The sequence below is a fragment of the Heliconius melpomene genome, chromosome 2 (genome assembly GCF_056956725.1).
Source record: "Heliconius melpomene rosina isolate 202511_hmr_F chromosome 2, ASM5695672v1, whole genome shotgun sequence".
NCBI lineage: Eukaryota > Metazoa > Arthropoda > Insecta > Lepidoptera > Nymphalidae > Heliconius > Heliconius melpomene.
The window spans coordinates 6099626-6114949 of record NC_140390.1 but is presented as its reverse complement, the minus strand read 5'-3'; the positions used below and the strand labels follow the sequence as shown (position 1 = coordinate 6114949).

Below are 15324 nucleotides of genomic sequence, written 5' to 3'. Positions count from 1 at the left end.
GTTCCGAGCGTGCCGGTTCAGCACCAATCGCTTCACCAATGTCACGTTGAATGGAGATAACATTAAGGGGAATATATGGTAAATAAACACAATATTACACAATAGCGATCCAGCTAAGATCGTAGAAAGCAAAATAAAATATTTACAATATTTACATAATAGAGAGAGAGAGAGAGAGAGAGAGAGAGAGAGAGAGAGACAGAGAGTTTGAAACGTCGGGTTTCCAAAAATGTATAATTGTAAATATACTTAAATAATCCGGTTAAAATAGTTTAATTTAAAATGTGTAATAATCGTGAAAATCAAAGAACTTATTATATTAAATACTCCATTTACTAGAGTGGGAATCGAACCCACTACTTGTCGCTAGACTAGCTCCAATATTTATAATAATATTTTCTACAAACAGAAAAATATAGCACAAACATAGTTTTGACTGGTGTTAAAGCCTAATTTTATATATGATATCTTATATTAGAGGATTGCTTGTATGTTCTAAAGCTGTTCTTAAATTAGTCTCGAAGTGAGCGGTAATGGAGCTATTGCCAGATATATCGATTTTTCAATTTAATAATAACACATTGAATTTTGTTAGAAAACAATATGGTTTGGAAAATAAGGAGATATTGGAAGATAGTATCGACCATTTGGTTGAATGGATTAAGAAACAAGAGCATTTTATGAGAAAAGATTTTTGTGAGTACTAATTTTTCACCTAATTTGGGAATTTTGTGGATTTTTTTTAAATATAAGTATAATATATTATTTTATGTTTGTCGTTTAAAACAACGAATTGGTTTCGCTTTTGAGGTTTACTTTAGTTATTTTAGGTGTTTTTTTGTTTATAATTATTTTTTTTTGGTTTTGTTAATAAAATTGTTTTTTATTTTCTAAATTACACTGATGTCTATTGTTGCCCAACCCGTTCTAAAAAAGAAGTGGGTTTGCACTAGAAATATTTTTTAATAACCTTTTAAAAATATTTCTAGTAATTAAGAAGCATTTTAAAGTAAAAACATTAACGTTATTTATTTAAAAAATACGTATATAATACAAATAAAGAATACATAATATTATAAATAATTGAAAGTAATAGATTTATTTTCTGGCCTCAATTGATATCAAACCACAACTAGCTTTTTATTACTTGTTTGATACGCATTTTAATTTTCATATTATAATTGATATAAATCTTTAAAATATACCTAGTTAGCCTAAGCGATTGAAACCTTGAATTTATTTTTACATATATGGCATTGAATGTAACCTTATGAGGCCAGCCAGATATGGCGCAGGGGCACGATACGTTATCTGCATACCTCTTTTGCCTCGTCCAAACCTTGAGATAGATTATGAACCTCTTCATACACGCGTTCCGAGAGGTCTCATGTTTTTACCTGATCGTCCTCTAATATCATCGATATTGTATTCTCGAATGTCGAGAGAGATCCCCTCTGCCTCTCTTGCCACTCAATCTTGATTCATACATCTTTTTTGACATTCTTTCGTCAGTTATTCTTGCAAAGAGCTCAAACCACCTCAGGATGTTTTTTGAAGGTTGAAGGTGTTATTGAATGTCGTCAGCAAGTGAAACATTTATTTATGTTTATATTTCCATTTCTTCGCTCTGGTGTCGAAGCAAAGAGCGGTGTTGAGTTCTGCTACTCAACAAGCATTGTCTCTAGAATTTGGCAAAAAGTGGGGAACGGAGTGTCTCAACACTAGGTTAGATCTGCCTACCCTGTTGTGTGAAACACAGCGTGAGCTGATAAGTGATTATTTTTATACAAAGCGAAGGAAGATAATGGTTTTCCTCGAATGGGGATTGCGATCTCATAATCGATACATGTACGAATCAAACGCAGTACTGTGTCATTAGGTGTCAATTATATATGAATTATTAATAAAAAATGAATAAAAACTGGTTTGACATTGAACTTTATAATTTTAATGCCAAAGGCATAAGTTAATCGTTAACAATGCATCAGTCGATATGTAATAATAAAGTTAAAATAATTATATAATAAAATATATGAAAATAGACTAGAATAAACTAGAAATATATATCATACAGGGACACAGGCGTATGGCAGTAAACGTGACAGCTGTGGGTTCGATTCTCACTACAAAATGTTTAATATTTTCATTTCCTCGATGTGGTAACGAGGCAAGGCGTAGTGTTTAGCGCCGCCACTCCACACGAAATGGCTCATAAAGTCGACGTAAGATGGTTAACGGGAAATGGAGTGCCTTAACACTGGGGTCGCAGGTTTTCTTTGCTTTGCTTCGCTGCTAGATAGAGCGTAAAGCTAGTAAAAGAATTTTGAAAGTTTTTATTACAAATCTTCTTTTTATCTTCTCTGAATTACAGAAACACTAGTTTGACTGATTTAATCTTCCATGATATTGAAATTTCATCATCGAAATGAAGGTGAAGCTTTCGTTCTTTTATTTATTTATTTATAGTACAGCATAAATAGAAATACAAGCAAAGTTACAATATAGAGCTAGTAAGTGCACATAACATTTTGTGGAGTACAAAAGGCGGTCTTATCGCTAATCAGCGATTTCTTCCAGACAATCTATTACTTTCTATTGAAATATGATTTAACCAAAGAGCAGTTCATCTACATTTTTTTCTGTATTTTGACTAAATTCTGTTTTGGCCGATACACGTGTTAGCAAAAAATCCTTCAATCCATTAACGTCATTGTGACATTCACCTTCACCAATTTATGAAGGAATAACAACACACTTAGGCGGAATAAGTCTTGGAATTAGATTCATGTATATATATGCTACCGTCGGGGTGTACATTTTCATATCAATCTTCTAAACCCATAGGTACTTAAGTGATGCTAGCAAATTTTCTATTATAACAAATTCCAGTTTATACATGTGCAAGCTTCATCAATTTGTCTGGACTTAACAAACAAAAGAAAAATGAAAATATTGGAATTTAATTAATTTTTAGGGTCCGTAAATATGATCATGTAGTCGCCGGAATTTACGATTTTATACGTCTTCTCTACTTGCCCTATGTGTTATTTATTTCTTCAGCTCCTTTCTACTTAACACTAGAAGCGCCGCCGTCCCATTTTTGTCCCAAACGCAAGTTTGATTGTATATAACTTTTTTATTTGTTAATGTATGTAGATGAAACTTTTTGACTATTACCAATTTTACACCTTTATTTAATTAAAAATATAAATAATTTTATAGCAGTCATACTTTTTGAAAAAAAAATGAGATTTACCTAGAACTGCCGCTGGGTCATTTTTGTCCCGCCATTATTATTTTATTATTTGAGGGTATAATTTGACATATTTTCATGCCTCGGGGACGAGGTGGAGGGGAAAGGGCAATGCGGGGACGGAAAAAAATTGAATAGTAGGTTTAGCAGTCAATGCCTAAGTTTGTAGGGTTCTGTAGCTTTTAAGGAAAACAAAACTCTTATAAGATCTTTTTTTTTGTCCATCCGTCTGTCTGTGCCTTTATCTCAGGAATGCTTGGAGAAATCAAGTTGAGATTCATATAAAGCGCCCTTAAAAAAAGATATGACCATTTATATAGTAAAAAACATATATTTCGACACTATAAAGGGAATCAAATTAATAAGGTACTTTCAGTTAACTTAGAATTATGAAATTTGGCAGCTAGTATTTACATGTAGTACTAGTTCAGAAAAAAATCTGAAAACTATACATTAATGCATAAATCTAATAAAATATTAGCCTGAAAAGTGGGGTAAGATTGGTGTCGATACTAAATTTTGCCGCTAGTTCAAGTGAGGAGATGAAAGGATGACTAAGCTAGGCTTGAATTTCAGGGAAACACTCGATACCAAATGTGGGCAAATATAGGGTAGGTAGAGGGAACCTAGGAACCTAGTGCTATGCACTCCTCTGGCATTTTCCGCTGAATTCTGGAGGCATTACCACGCAATGTTATAAATCATCTGTGATGTATCACTGATGAAGAATATATTAATGCATTACTTGGTCTAATAATAATATTAACTAATTTCAATAACTTATAATTTTGTAAGAGTTATTCAGTTAGATGTCACGACCTTAGAACGTATTTGAAATATTTGATTCTTTCTTTGTGTTTTGTTTTTTGGTACTTTTATGTTTGTTAAAGAATAAGAATTGATTATTAAAGATGGTCTACATATTTTACGAATTATTTTAATAATATTTTTTTGTATTATACCAACAATCAACATAATAAGTAGAATGGGACAAATTTGTCACGACGGCGGTTCAAGGGGGGTCTCAATCTTCGGCACTTCTAGTGTTAAAAGTCAAAAATAAATAAATCAATTTTACACTAAATCAATATCACGTGCAGAGTAGGCAGAGGGAACCTGATCTGATGCCCTCCGGCGGGTCCTCATGCTTTTTACTTCCTCCAATATCTTTGATACTGTATTTTCGAAGGTCAACCGAGGTCTCCCCGTACCTCTCTTCCCACTCACTTTCCCGTCATAAATCTTTTTTGCCATTCTTTCATCAATTCGTTGGACGTGCCCAAACCAGCTGCTCACGTGCTTCTTCATTCTCACGTGCTCAAAAAATTATAAGTATTATTTTCATAAGCAAGCTATAAAATTGTAGAATAATAATTTTCCTGTTAAAATTTGTCAGGTAAAAACATTAGTGTCTCTAAAAAACTTGTAAAATAAGATTTTTATTATATTATGGTAAATTATTTCCGTCTAGATGTTTTTAAACTATATATGTATATTGATATTAATTTAAATTTATATATGTTTATATCTTTAAATATATCAATTTATTGTTACATATATATGTTTATTTTGTATTGTTAAATTACGTCCTACTGTACATATCTAATTAAAATTATAACTTATAGCTTCTTATAGCTTTCAAAGCTGACTGGAATAGTTGGCTATTTATCCTTTATGAATATTTGTTATTTTTACAAGTATTTTTTTTATTTATATGGTATAGAAATAAAATAAAATATAAATGTTTTGAAAAAGTATTTGTATTAAAAGGGTTATAGATATGCAAATTTCAACTCATTTGGTCCCGTTGTTATAGAGTAAATTAGCTTTAACAGAGAGAACGAAAATACTGATATATGTAATATTGGAAGTTCAAAACATCATTTAAATGTTAATTGTAAATATATATTTTTTTAATACAAAGCATAGATTTTAGATTTTTCTTTTGTTGTTAATTTTGTATCAAGGATTTCCATTAGTTGTATATATTATAAACTAGTGGGCCCGGACGCGGCTACGCCCGCGAAAATATAAGCCTAAATAATTAAAATAAGTTAAAAAATAATAATAAGTGGAGATTTATTATTAGAAAAAAAATCTGAGTAACCGAAATGAACAAACACAAGAAGTAAAAGTAACCAAAGGAAATTCTTAATATTAGAAAAAGTACCTAAAGTTTGCCGTGCGCGCGTACTAAACATTTTTCCATATTAAATAATTATTAATCCTTGCGAACAATATTAAATAAAGTCTCAAATGATTAAAATTACGATATTTTAAGTATATAACATCGGTATAGATAACCGAACTGAGATAAATTAATTATAAGCAGCAAATAATTACATAACAATTAACAGTAAATCGAAAATATATAAAAGTTTACAAAACCATCAAAGTCATCTGCCCGTACCCGTCGAACATACTATACCACTCGTAGGCTAGGTCATTTCGAATCAGTGACATCTCCTTAATTTAAAACGCGCGGAGCGCGTAGCCAAGTTTTTTACAAGCAAAACTGGCGAGCAGCACCGTGTGTTATTTTACACGAACCATTTGAAGCCACTTTTTACCTATTCGTAACTCAAAAACTATTCCACCTAAAGCTGTCATATTTGGCTCAAATATTTAGACCCCCTACCTGTATACGTGCATTAAATTTCATAAACACAGCTCAAACAGTTATTTAGATAATGACGTCCAAAAATCGTAAATTTTTAGGGGGGTGACTGACCTATAGACCTTAATGTTAACCAAGTTCCAGATGACCTAGAATGGTGAAATTTAGCATCCGGTTAAGTAATTGGGTGTATGTCGAGGGAAAAATCCGAAACTAGTATTTTTTTAATATTTTCTTATAATTTTTCAATAAATAGATTCAATTAAGAACATTTACTTATAGTGCCTGTAAAGAAATCATAGCAATCAAAGTTCATGATAATTGATTTTTAGGCTTAGCGCCTGACAAAAAAATAAGAGCAATGCATTATTTATATATGTTGCTTTAATTTATGTCACGCGTTAGTAAATATTTTATTTGTTATGGAGACTAACTTCACTATTACTTACGTAAGCCATCTAAAACAACACGATGCTTTCAAGTATATTTTATAATATAAGATAAGATATGTCTCCATTTGTAGCTGAAAATGCCTCTAATTTATGTCCTGACAAAGCCTGCCATCATGTGGACTTCAAGGGCTTCACGTAAAAATATAAAAATATAATAAATGGATTAACATCCTTCATTATTATTTATTACTAGCGGACGCGCGCAGCTTCGCTTGCCTATTTAAGGGTGAATTCTAATAACCCATGAAACATCTGTTCAATGAAATATTTTTAAGTCTAAATTTCAAAAATCGGTGGCGATTTAAAGATTTTTCCATACAAACTTTCAACCCCTTATTTGCACCCTTAGGGGGAGAATTCTAGAAAACGATGAAACACGTGTTCAAATAAATACTTTTAAAAATCTAAATTTCAAATTTTATAAAAATCGGTGCCGATTTAATTTTTTTTCCATACAAACTTTGAACCCCTATTTCCTTTTATATATATAGATAGGACTTGTCCTTACTGACTGAGGTAAGACGGACGCACAGCCGTAACCGCTGTTGGTAGAAACGTTAAATTTGAACAAAAGTTTACTTTCGTAATCTGGACATCCACTAAGAAGGGATTTTGAAAAATTTTAACCCTAAAGGGGTGAAATGGGGGTTGAAAGTTTGTATGGTAAAAAAATTAAATCGGCACCTATTTTTATAAAATTTGAAATTTAGATTTTTAAAAGTATTTAATTGAGTACGTGTTTCATCGTTTTCTAGAATTCTCCCCCTAAGGGTGCAAATAAGGGGTTGAAAGTTTGTATAGAAAAACGCAACAATGTTTAAAACGCCACCGATTATTATAAAATTTGAAATTTAGACTCTAAAAAATATTTCTTTGAACACATGTTTCGTGGTTTATTAAAATTCATACCTAAATAAGCAAGCGAAGCTGCGCGCGTCCGCTAGTTATATATATAGATAATTTAAACATTTTAGTACTTATTATACTAAGAGTATTTGCATAGTCGATTAACGTATTTGATATCAAATTATTATTACAATATTTAAGTACTAAGTCCTATATAAGATCCTATAAGGGTTCTGTTTTATTGCTTTCGAGGTACAGAATCCCAAAACAGAAAAAAAATACACTAAAAAATAAATATTATATTGATAGAAATATATATAAAATTTAATAATAATATACTATCTGTAAGGTCAGTCGTGGTACAGGGGCACAAAGTATGACTGTAAAACCTGACTGGTTGTGAGTTCGATTCCCACTCGAGGAAATGAAACATTTATTTAAACTTATATTTCCATTTCTTCGCTCTGGTGTCGAGGCAAGGCGCGGCGTAGAGTTCCGCCACTCAACACGCAATGTCTTCAGAATTCGATGGAAAGTGGAGTTACTGAGTGTTTTAACACTAGGTTCTCTCTGTCTACTCTTCTGTGTGCGGGATACAGCGTGAAACTGATTTGATTTTTATTTTGATATATTGTCAGCCTACCAGCTATCTTAACAGAAGTAATTATAAAGTAATTATTAACAGTAAAAATTTAAGTAATTGTTAATAAAAAAATAAGAGAAAAAAAGAGAAAATTAAAAATTACTTATTCAAAATAATAAAAAATAAATAAATCCGCTTTACGGTGTATCCCATACATAACGGGGTAGACAGAGGGAACCTAGTGTTAAGACACTCAGTAACTCGACTTTCCATCGAATTCTGGAGGCATTGCGTGTTGAGTTATTCCAAAAAAATAATAAAATTAGAAAAAAATAATAATAAATATATCAGATTTCTAAACGCAGCATACATTGATTACTTTCTAATCTGACAACTGTCATTTAATCAACAAAATAAAAACTATACTCGAGATTCATAGATAAATATAATCTATTTTCATATATAATTAAATATCATCTTAAGAGTAATAAAACATAATATTATTGACCATAATAAAAAAGTAAATACCTAATTATATTACATATATTTTATTGTACGAAGGCGCTCATATTTTAATGGTTTTTTTGGCCTGGGTTTCATGATTTTACTGGTTTTAGGAACACTTGTGAAAACGGCAGAGAACGAAGTCGACCTTGGGATCATATCAATTCAGATTGGTACCGTCAGCACTTAATAAACTTATTGTTTATATTTTTTCCAAGACATGTTGAACAATGAGTCGTTCAATAGAATTGCTTGTGGTTGAAACAAGAACCTTACACCGAATTGTTCCAATGCCTCCCGATGGGAGCTGTCTCTTCCATGCTATTGCATATTCTTTGTTTGAGCGTATTGATATACAACAAACTAATAAATAGCGCGAGACTATGGTAGAGTACGTATGTCGTAACTGGAATGATTTAAGTATCTACACTAGCGCTCGAAACGGGAATCCTTACTCTTCTAAAGAAGACATGCTTTGCTTAACTACGTACGGAGCTACTTCCGAAATAAAGGCTGCAGTAGATTTGTACAATATTAAGATAGAAGTGTATTATCACAATGGTATCCTACTTGGTTTATTCGGCAAAGAGAAATGTCCTATGAAGCGCTTACTCTAAACTATGTTTTAAAAAGAACAACTATTGAGTTTCTTGCCGTAGTAGCTTCCTATGGGAAAAGTACTTGTAATGGCCAAATTGAATAAAGAATATTTAGATTTTGATTACATTATGAACCTTTCTACTTATGATTTCTGTACAAAAAGTAATGATATCCCGTCAAAAACATAAATGTAAAATGAAAGCCAAGTTCTATAACAAAACGTATGCTTTCAGCGATAAAAGAAGTGAGATGTAAATGTTCAAATTTATTTACATCGATATAAATGAATGTATTCAAATTCTATTCTATTCAGATTCTATTGTAAATTCATATGAAAACTAGCCAAGTCAGATATTACACATAAATATATAATATATTGTTAAAAATAAATTTCAGGGCTGACCATTGAACTTGGCATACATTTACATCTCACTTCTTTTATCGCTGAAAGCATACGTTTTGTTATAGAACTTGGCTTTCATTTTACATTTATGTTTTTGACGGGATTATTTATTACAATGTTATACAGTAAACTATAATTTCAATCTAGATAAAATGCTAAAAGTGACTCTTATATTTATTTTCATAAGGATGAATATCAAATTATAGAAATCATCTAATTTTTGTTAATGTATACAAATCTATATCAGCGCGCGCCATGTATGCATTAAGCAAACTCATTTTGGGTGACGTTTTCTTAAAACAACAAACTTTGCAAATCGTTGCTTCAACAAACTTTGCATCTTAGGATTAGGATAAAAAGGATAAAAAATCTCTTTCTTGTAAATTAATTAACACAATTTTTTTTTATGTTATTAAGAAATGTTTTTCTTTAAACAGCCGTAGAATATTTGGAGAGGTTAATCATATTTAACAAGGGTTCATTAGAAAAATCTAAACTGAAATTGGACAAATTATGTACGTTCAGAACATTGCTACCATTTTTCTTTCAATCATTCGACATCGACAACTGTCAACTGTTAAAGGAAGTGTAAGTATTATTACTTTTAATCTCAGGAACTATTGGTAAAGGAAAAAAATGTTTTATTTTTACAAAATTACTTTGAATGCTAAGGGGCACAAAGTGTGACTGTGAAATCGACTGGTCGTGGGTTTGATCCCCACTCGAGGTAAAATATTTATATAAATTTATATTTCCATTTCTTCGCTCTGGTGTGGAGGTAAGGAGTTCCGCCACTCAACACACAATGCCACAAAAAAAAAGACGATTCTGTACTGTTGCTATATATAATACTAATGCCACGATTTTTTTGGTGGTCCAAAGTAAAGCCCTACCACAATTGGGTATTTAGACATCAATCTTTTCTATTTTTATTACTTACAGCTAGCTTTTGCTAGTTATATCGTCTAATTATTTCCAGAAAAGTATTTTTGTTACCAAAGATGACAAAGGAATATTACAGAGTATTTGTATTCAAGAATTATGGACAGCGCTTCGATGGGGGTTTCCTGGATTTTTATAGATATACGTTGAGGGTGAGTAAAAAAAAATTCATTTTAACTGACATTGCTGTATTAAATAATGATATTGGGAGTTGAATACCGAAATAGAATAATAATGTTATCTATATATATAAAATCGAAAGGTCACTCACTCATCACAAAATTTCAGAAACTACACGTGCTAGGAATCTGAAATTTTGTATAGGAGTTACTTATAGGAGGTAGGTGCTCGCTAACACGGGAATTTGCAATATTCGACTCCTAAGGGGATGAAATAGCGGTTGAAAGTTTGCATGAAATTTTTTTATTCTTTCCGCTAGTTACTTATAAATGGAAAGAGTGCCTAAACACCAATCTTTATTTTGGCGATCTATCTACCTGCAATGCTATATTAAAAAATATACATAATGATAAAAATTGGGAAAGAAAGCATTTTACATGTTCTTCTATTTATTATTTAAATTTGTTTAGGAAAAGAGATGAGCTCGATGAATGGTGACGAGTGAAAACCGCATTAGCTTTTCAAATAAGCTCCTTAAACCTGGAATTTGGGGCGCAGGCCCCGAACACTGTTCTGAGCTTCTTTTCTCTAGGAGAGAATAGAAGAATGCTAAGGAGTTTCTTTTCTAGAATAGCTTTTTTAGCGTAAAGTGTATAACTAAACTTCACGTTTTATTCCTAGCGGGGAAGTCTACGGCTTCTACATACCTCTTTCGCCTCGTCCTCGTCATCAACCTCTTCACACATGCCCTTCGGGAGGTCCTCAAGTATATAATTTACTTTATTTTTTTAGGCAATTGAGTTCGTACACGCACACGATTATTGCACTGGAGTAATAGGAGTTTTTGATTATTCTGATGCCAATATAATGGAAGTTTTAAAAGCATTGAACTTGGTTGAATTACAACAAGTTTTATCGTTGATAATCGTAAGTAGAATTCTTATTATTTTTTACTATATTTAAAAACGTGATAAGCTGACAGCTAAAGGTGATGTTTTCGAGGTTTTTTTCAAGGACTTTTTGAAGAATAAATTTTTAATTTTTGCTTCAACAAAAAAACTGTAATTAATTATTTTAGTAGGTATATATTGTAGTATTAATTTTACCACGATGTATCCCGCACACAGCAGGGTAGACAGAGGGAATTTAGTGTTAGGACACTCCGTTCTCCACTTTCCGCCGAATTCTGGAGGCATTGCGTGCTGAGTGGCGGAATTCTACCCAACCAGACGAGAGCCAGAGACCAGAGACCAGTTATCAGATGGTCAGTTGAAATTAGATCTGCCCTGGGACAACCAGTGCCAGTTTCCATACTAAAATCTCTTAATGCTATACTCAACATAGTTTCGTAGTTTAAGCTTATACTTTTAGGGCGTTCCGAGGGTGCCAGTTGAGCACATATCACAGAGAACAGAGAATGCTGACACTACACTTACCATATAAAACAATTTTAATTTATTACAAGGAAACATGCATTGTTGTATACTATTTCTTAAATAACATCGCATTTATAATGCTAATAAAAATTCGTAATGACCTGAGGTCAAGATTTTAAGTGCCTTATTGTTTATCTTAGATGATTCACTTCTTATTAAACTATATTTAATTTTATTTTAAAGAAATTAAACAAAACTTATTTTTCTCAAATTATCATTCATTAAACGTTGTTAGATATACTTTAAAGGCGGCAAAATTGGTTATGGAGGGTTCTCATTATTATTACTACTATTATTAAACTATACATATTTGGCAATGTTGTTCAGAATTTCTTTTAAAAAAAAGCCAGTTTGATAAACAAAAATATTTTTTTAGTAATATTTTTAAATTGTTTTAAAACAAATTAATTTTTATTTAAGCATTCGTCTATTTTTTTCTCTTGAATCGTATTTATCATTTATATATTTTTTTGTAATTACCTAGAAGCGTGTGTCTGTACTGTAATATATAATACGCCAAAGTAACACTTCAAAGTTATAATTTCTTTAGTCTGATTAGATTTAGTGCGACGTTAAGCTACACCTTGGCTTTGAAACAAATGGAATTAAAAATGACAGAAGATGAATGAAACAAAATGTATTCGTAATCTATCTATATATCTATATATATATATATATATACTAGTAGACCCGAACGCGGCTACGCCCGCTTGAACTATACGAATATTTATTAAATATATTTATGACATTATTTTCAGTTGTCAATAGAGACATGCGTTAAGCGAGCTCATTTTGGGTGACGTTTTCTAACAACAAACTTTGCAAATCGTTGCTTAGCAACGGTCGCATAGCGACGGTTGTTATTAACATGGCGGAATAAATTGCATGTCAAATTAATAAGTATTTATACCAATATATGGTATATATGGAAAATATTACAAATATGAGAAAAAAAATATCCTATGTTCATTCCGAGACCCTCAAGTATCTCTATATGAGTACAGACAGACAGACAGACAGACAGACAGAGTTACTTTCGAATTTATAATACAGGTAAGGATATATATATATATATATATATATATAAAATCGTAAGGTCACTCACTCATCACGAAATCTCAGAAACTACAAGTGCTAGGAATCTCAAATTTTGCATAGGAGTTACTTATAGGACGTAGGTGCTCGCTAAGACGGGAATTTGCAATATTCGACATCCAAGGGGTTGTTTTTGGGGTTGAAAGTTTGTATGAAACTTCGTTACTACAAATGCTAGGAGTCTCAAATATAGCATGGACGTCACTTATAGTCCTTTATGTAGGTACTCATGGAGACAGAAATTAATAATAACGTAGTTCACGCTGGCGAAGCCGCGGGAGGGCCGCTAGTATATTATAATTCTAATATTCTATTACTAAATAATCTAAAAGAAAATATTGAAAAATAATTTCAGGAAGGATATGGGATGAGAATAAAAGGCTTATACTTTACAACTCCATCGAAAGCAGTCGATATTCTAATAGGACTAGTGAAACAGGTTGTAAGTTCAAAAATTGGGGATCGAATAAAAGTGTTTAAAAGTATAGATTGCTTATATGACGTCATACCCAAAGAAATGCTACCCTCAGATTATGGGGGAAAAGAGAAGAGCATGGATGAACTTCAAAGTAAGTTACAGTAAATTTACTTTTTATAAACGCGATAGGTCCTAGGTTTGATTACCATTCGAGGAAAATAAAATACTATTTTCATTTCCTCCCTTTCCGTGATAATTCCGCCAAATTAACACGCAATTCCTCATAATTCGGTGGAAAGTGTGAAACGCAAGTGTCTAATTGGAATGGAATATTTTAAGACTAGGTTCCTAGGTTCCTTATGCCTATCTTACTCTGTGCGGGATACAGCGAGAAGCTAAAAAAACAATTTTTCCTAAGTACACTTAAATAATATTAAATAAATAATCGTATAGTTTAAGCAGGTGAAGCCGCGAACGGTCCGCTAGTAATTATTACAATAATTAATATAATTATTATTTTTGGAATTACGTAATAAAACAAAAAATATACCTATGTGGTTTTAACCTAGCTTAATGTATTTTAGACAATGGTCATTGTAATCTAGCAAAACGCACACATCAGGGTAGACAGAGGGCACTCCGACACTAAGACACTCCGTTCTCCATTTCTGAATTCTGGAGGCAGAACTCAAAGCCGCGCTTTCCCGCGCTACCTGGACACCAGAGCGATAAAATGGAAATATAAATTGAAATAAATATTTCATCTCTTCGAGTGGGGATCGAACCCACAACCAGTCGGTTTTGCAGCATTTTCTTTTGTTTTTAATTTTTTTTTTCATTTGTTTTTCTGCACATTTTTTGAAAAAAATGTTCTTCTGCAATCTTTTAGTGTTTATAATCTCATTAGAAGTTAATACTTCTAGGGAGATTATATAATGAAAGAGAGATAGAGAGGTGATAGAGAGTATAATCACTGTACTGTATAAATATTTTCTTGTTTCAGTGGATTTGAAGAACGCCCTGTTTTCTTCGCAATTTAATAAATATTTCGATTATATGACTGAAGCGCGTACAAACGAAGCTTTGAGGAGTGAAGAGAAGTTCAATAATCAGTGTATGGGAATGCCGGGCTCGTTTAGAAAACTAAATGTAGATTAATATGTAAACTTATATATAATTATATTCTATATAATAAAGTTATTTATAATTTATTAGGTAAAATTATTCTTCTTATGGTGATATTAATAAATAATTCATATAGGACGATTATTTGATATTTTGTTAAGTACTTATAAATTACAAATAAAGAAAAGCAGAAAAGAGAGTAGGCAGAGGGAACTTAGTGTTAGGTTAGTTTAGTTAGTGTTGTTTTAAACGTTATATTTTTCTTTATATAGGTATTTGTAATGAAAAGATTTGTTTCCAATAAAACCTTGTTTTTAAAAAACTTTTTTTAAATAAATAATATCTTAGATTTCACGTTTTAGTTTTCTCTTTATCCTCCCATTTTTATTAATTTATCATTATTGCAAAATATATTCTGGTCGATTTTCATTTTTAAATCTTTAATATAATTTAACACCTTATTTCATAGCAAGACAAATCAAACGAGGCCAAACACAGTCTGTCTATTTTCCTTAGTTCAGAAGTTTCCCCCACCTTCCGGTTCTATCTATCTAGATGTCATTTAGCACTAGATTACTTCATCATGACAAATCACACGAGTTCAATCACGACCTATCTACCTTCCTTCATTCAGAAGTCTCTTAGTCCATCTTCGAGCCTCTTGGACCTCTTTTCTGGCTGAATTGTATTTTAAAAATCAAGTCATATTATTCTTTTTTTAGATTATTTACAATATTGATCATAAAAACTAAAATCCTATAAAAAAATAAAATAAAAGTTATCCATAAAATAAAATATAATTACAAAGTGGAGAACGGAGAATATTAACACTAAACACCACCAGTTTACCTTGTATCTGTATGTGGGATAAAGATTTGGGTTTTAGCTTTAGCCCTTTAGGCCTTAAAATATAAGACGATATTAAAAATT

The 15324-nt window shown here is 31.5% G+C and overlaps 1 protein-coding gene across 1 annotated transcript; it reads left to right on the top strand.

Annotated features, from left to right (window-relative positions):
• Positions 1-510: 510 nt before the first annotated feature.
• On the top strand, positions 511-14748 carry LOC146540597 (uncharacterized). Its single transcript, XM_085200522.1, has 6 exons — positions 511-696; positions 9696-9846; positions 10238-10352; positions 11113-11247; positions 13207-13420; positions 14273-14748. Exons 1-6 carry the CDS (start codon positions 534-536, stop codon positions 14425-14427), a joined length of 933 nt encoding a protein of 310 aa, XP_085056648.1. The 5' UTR covers positions 511-533; the 3' UTR covers positions 14428-14748.
• The last annotated feature ends 576 nt before the right edge of the window (positions 14749-15324 follow it).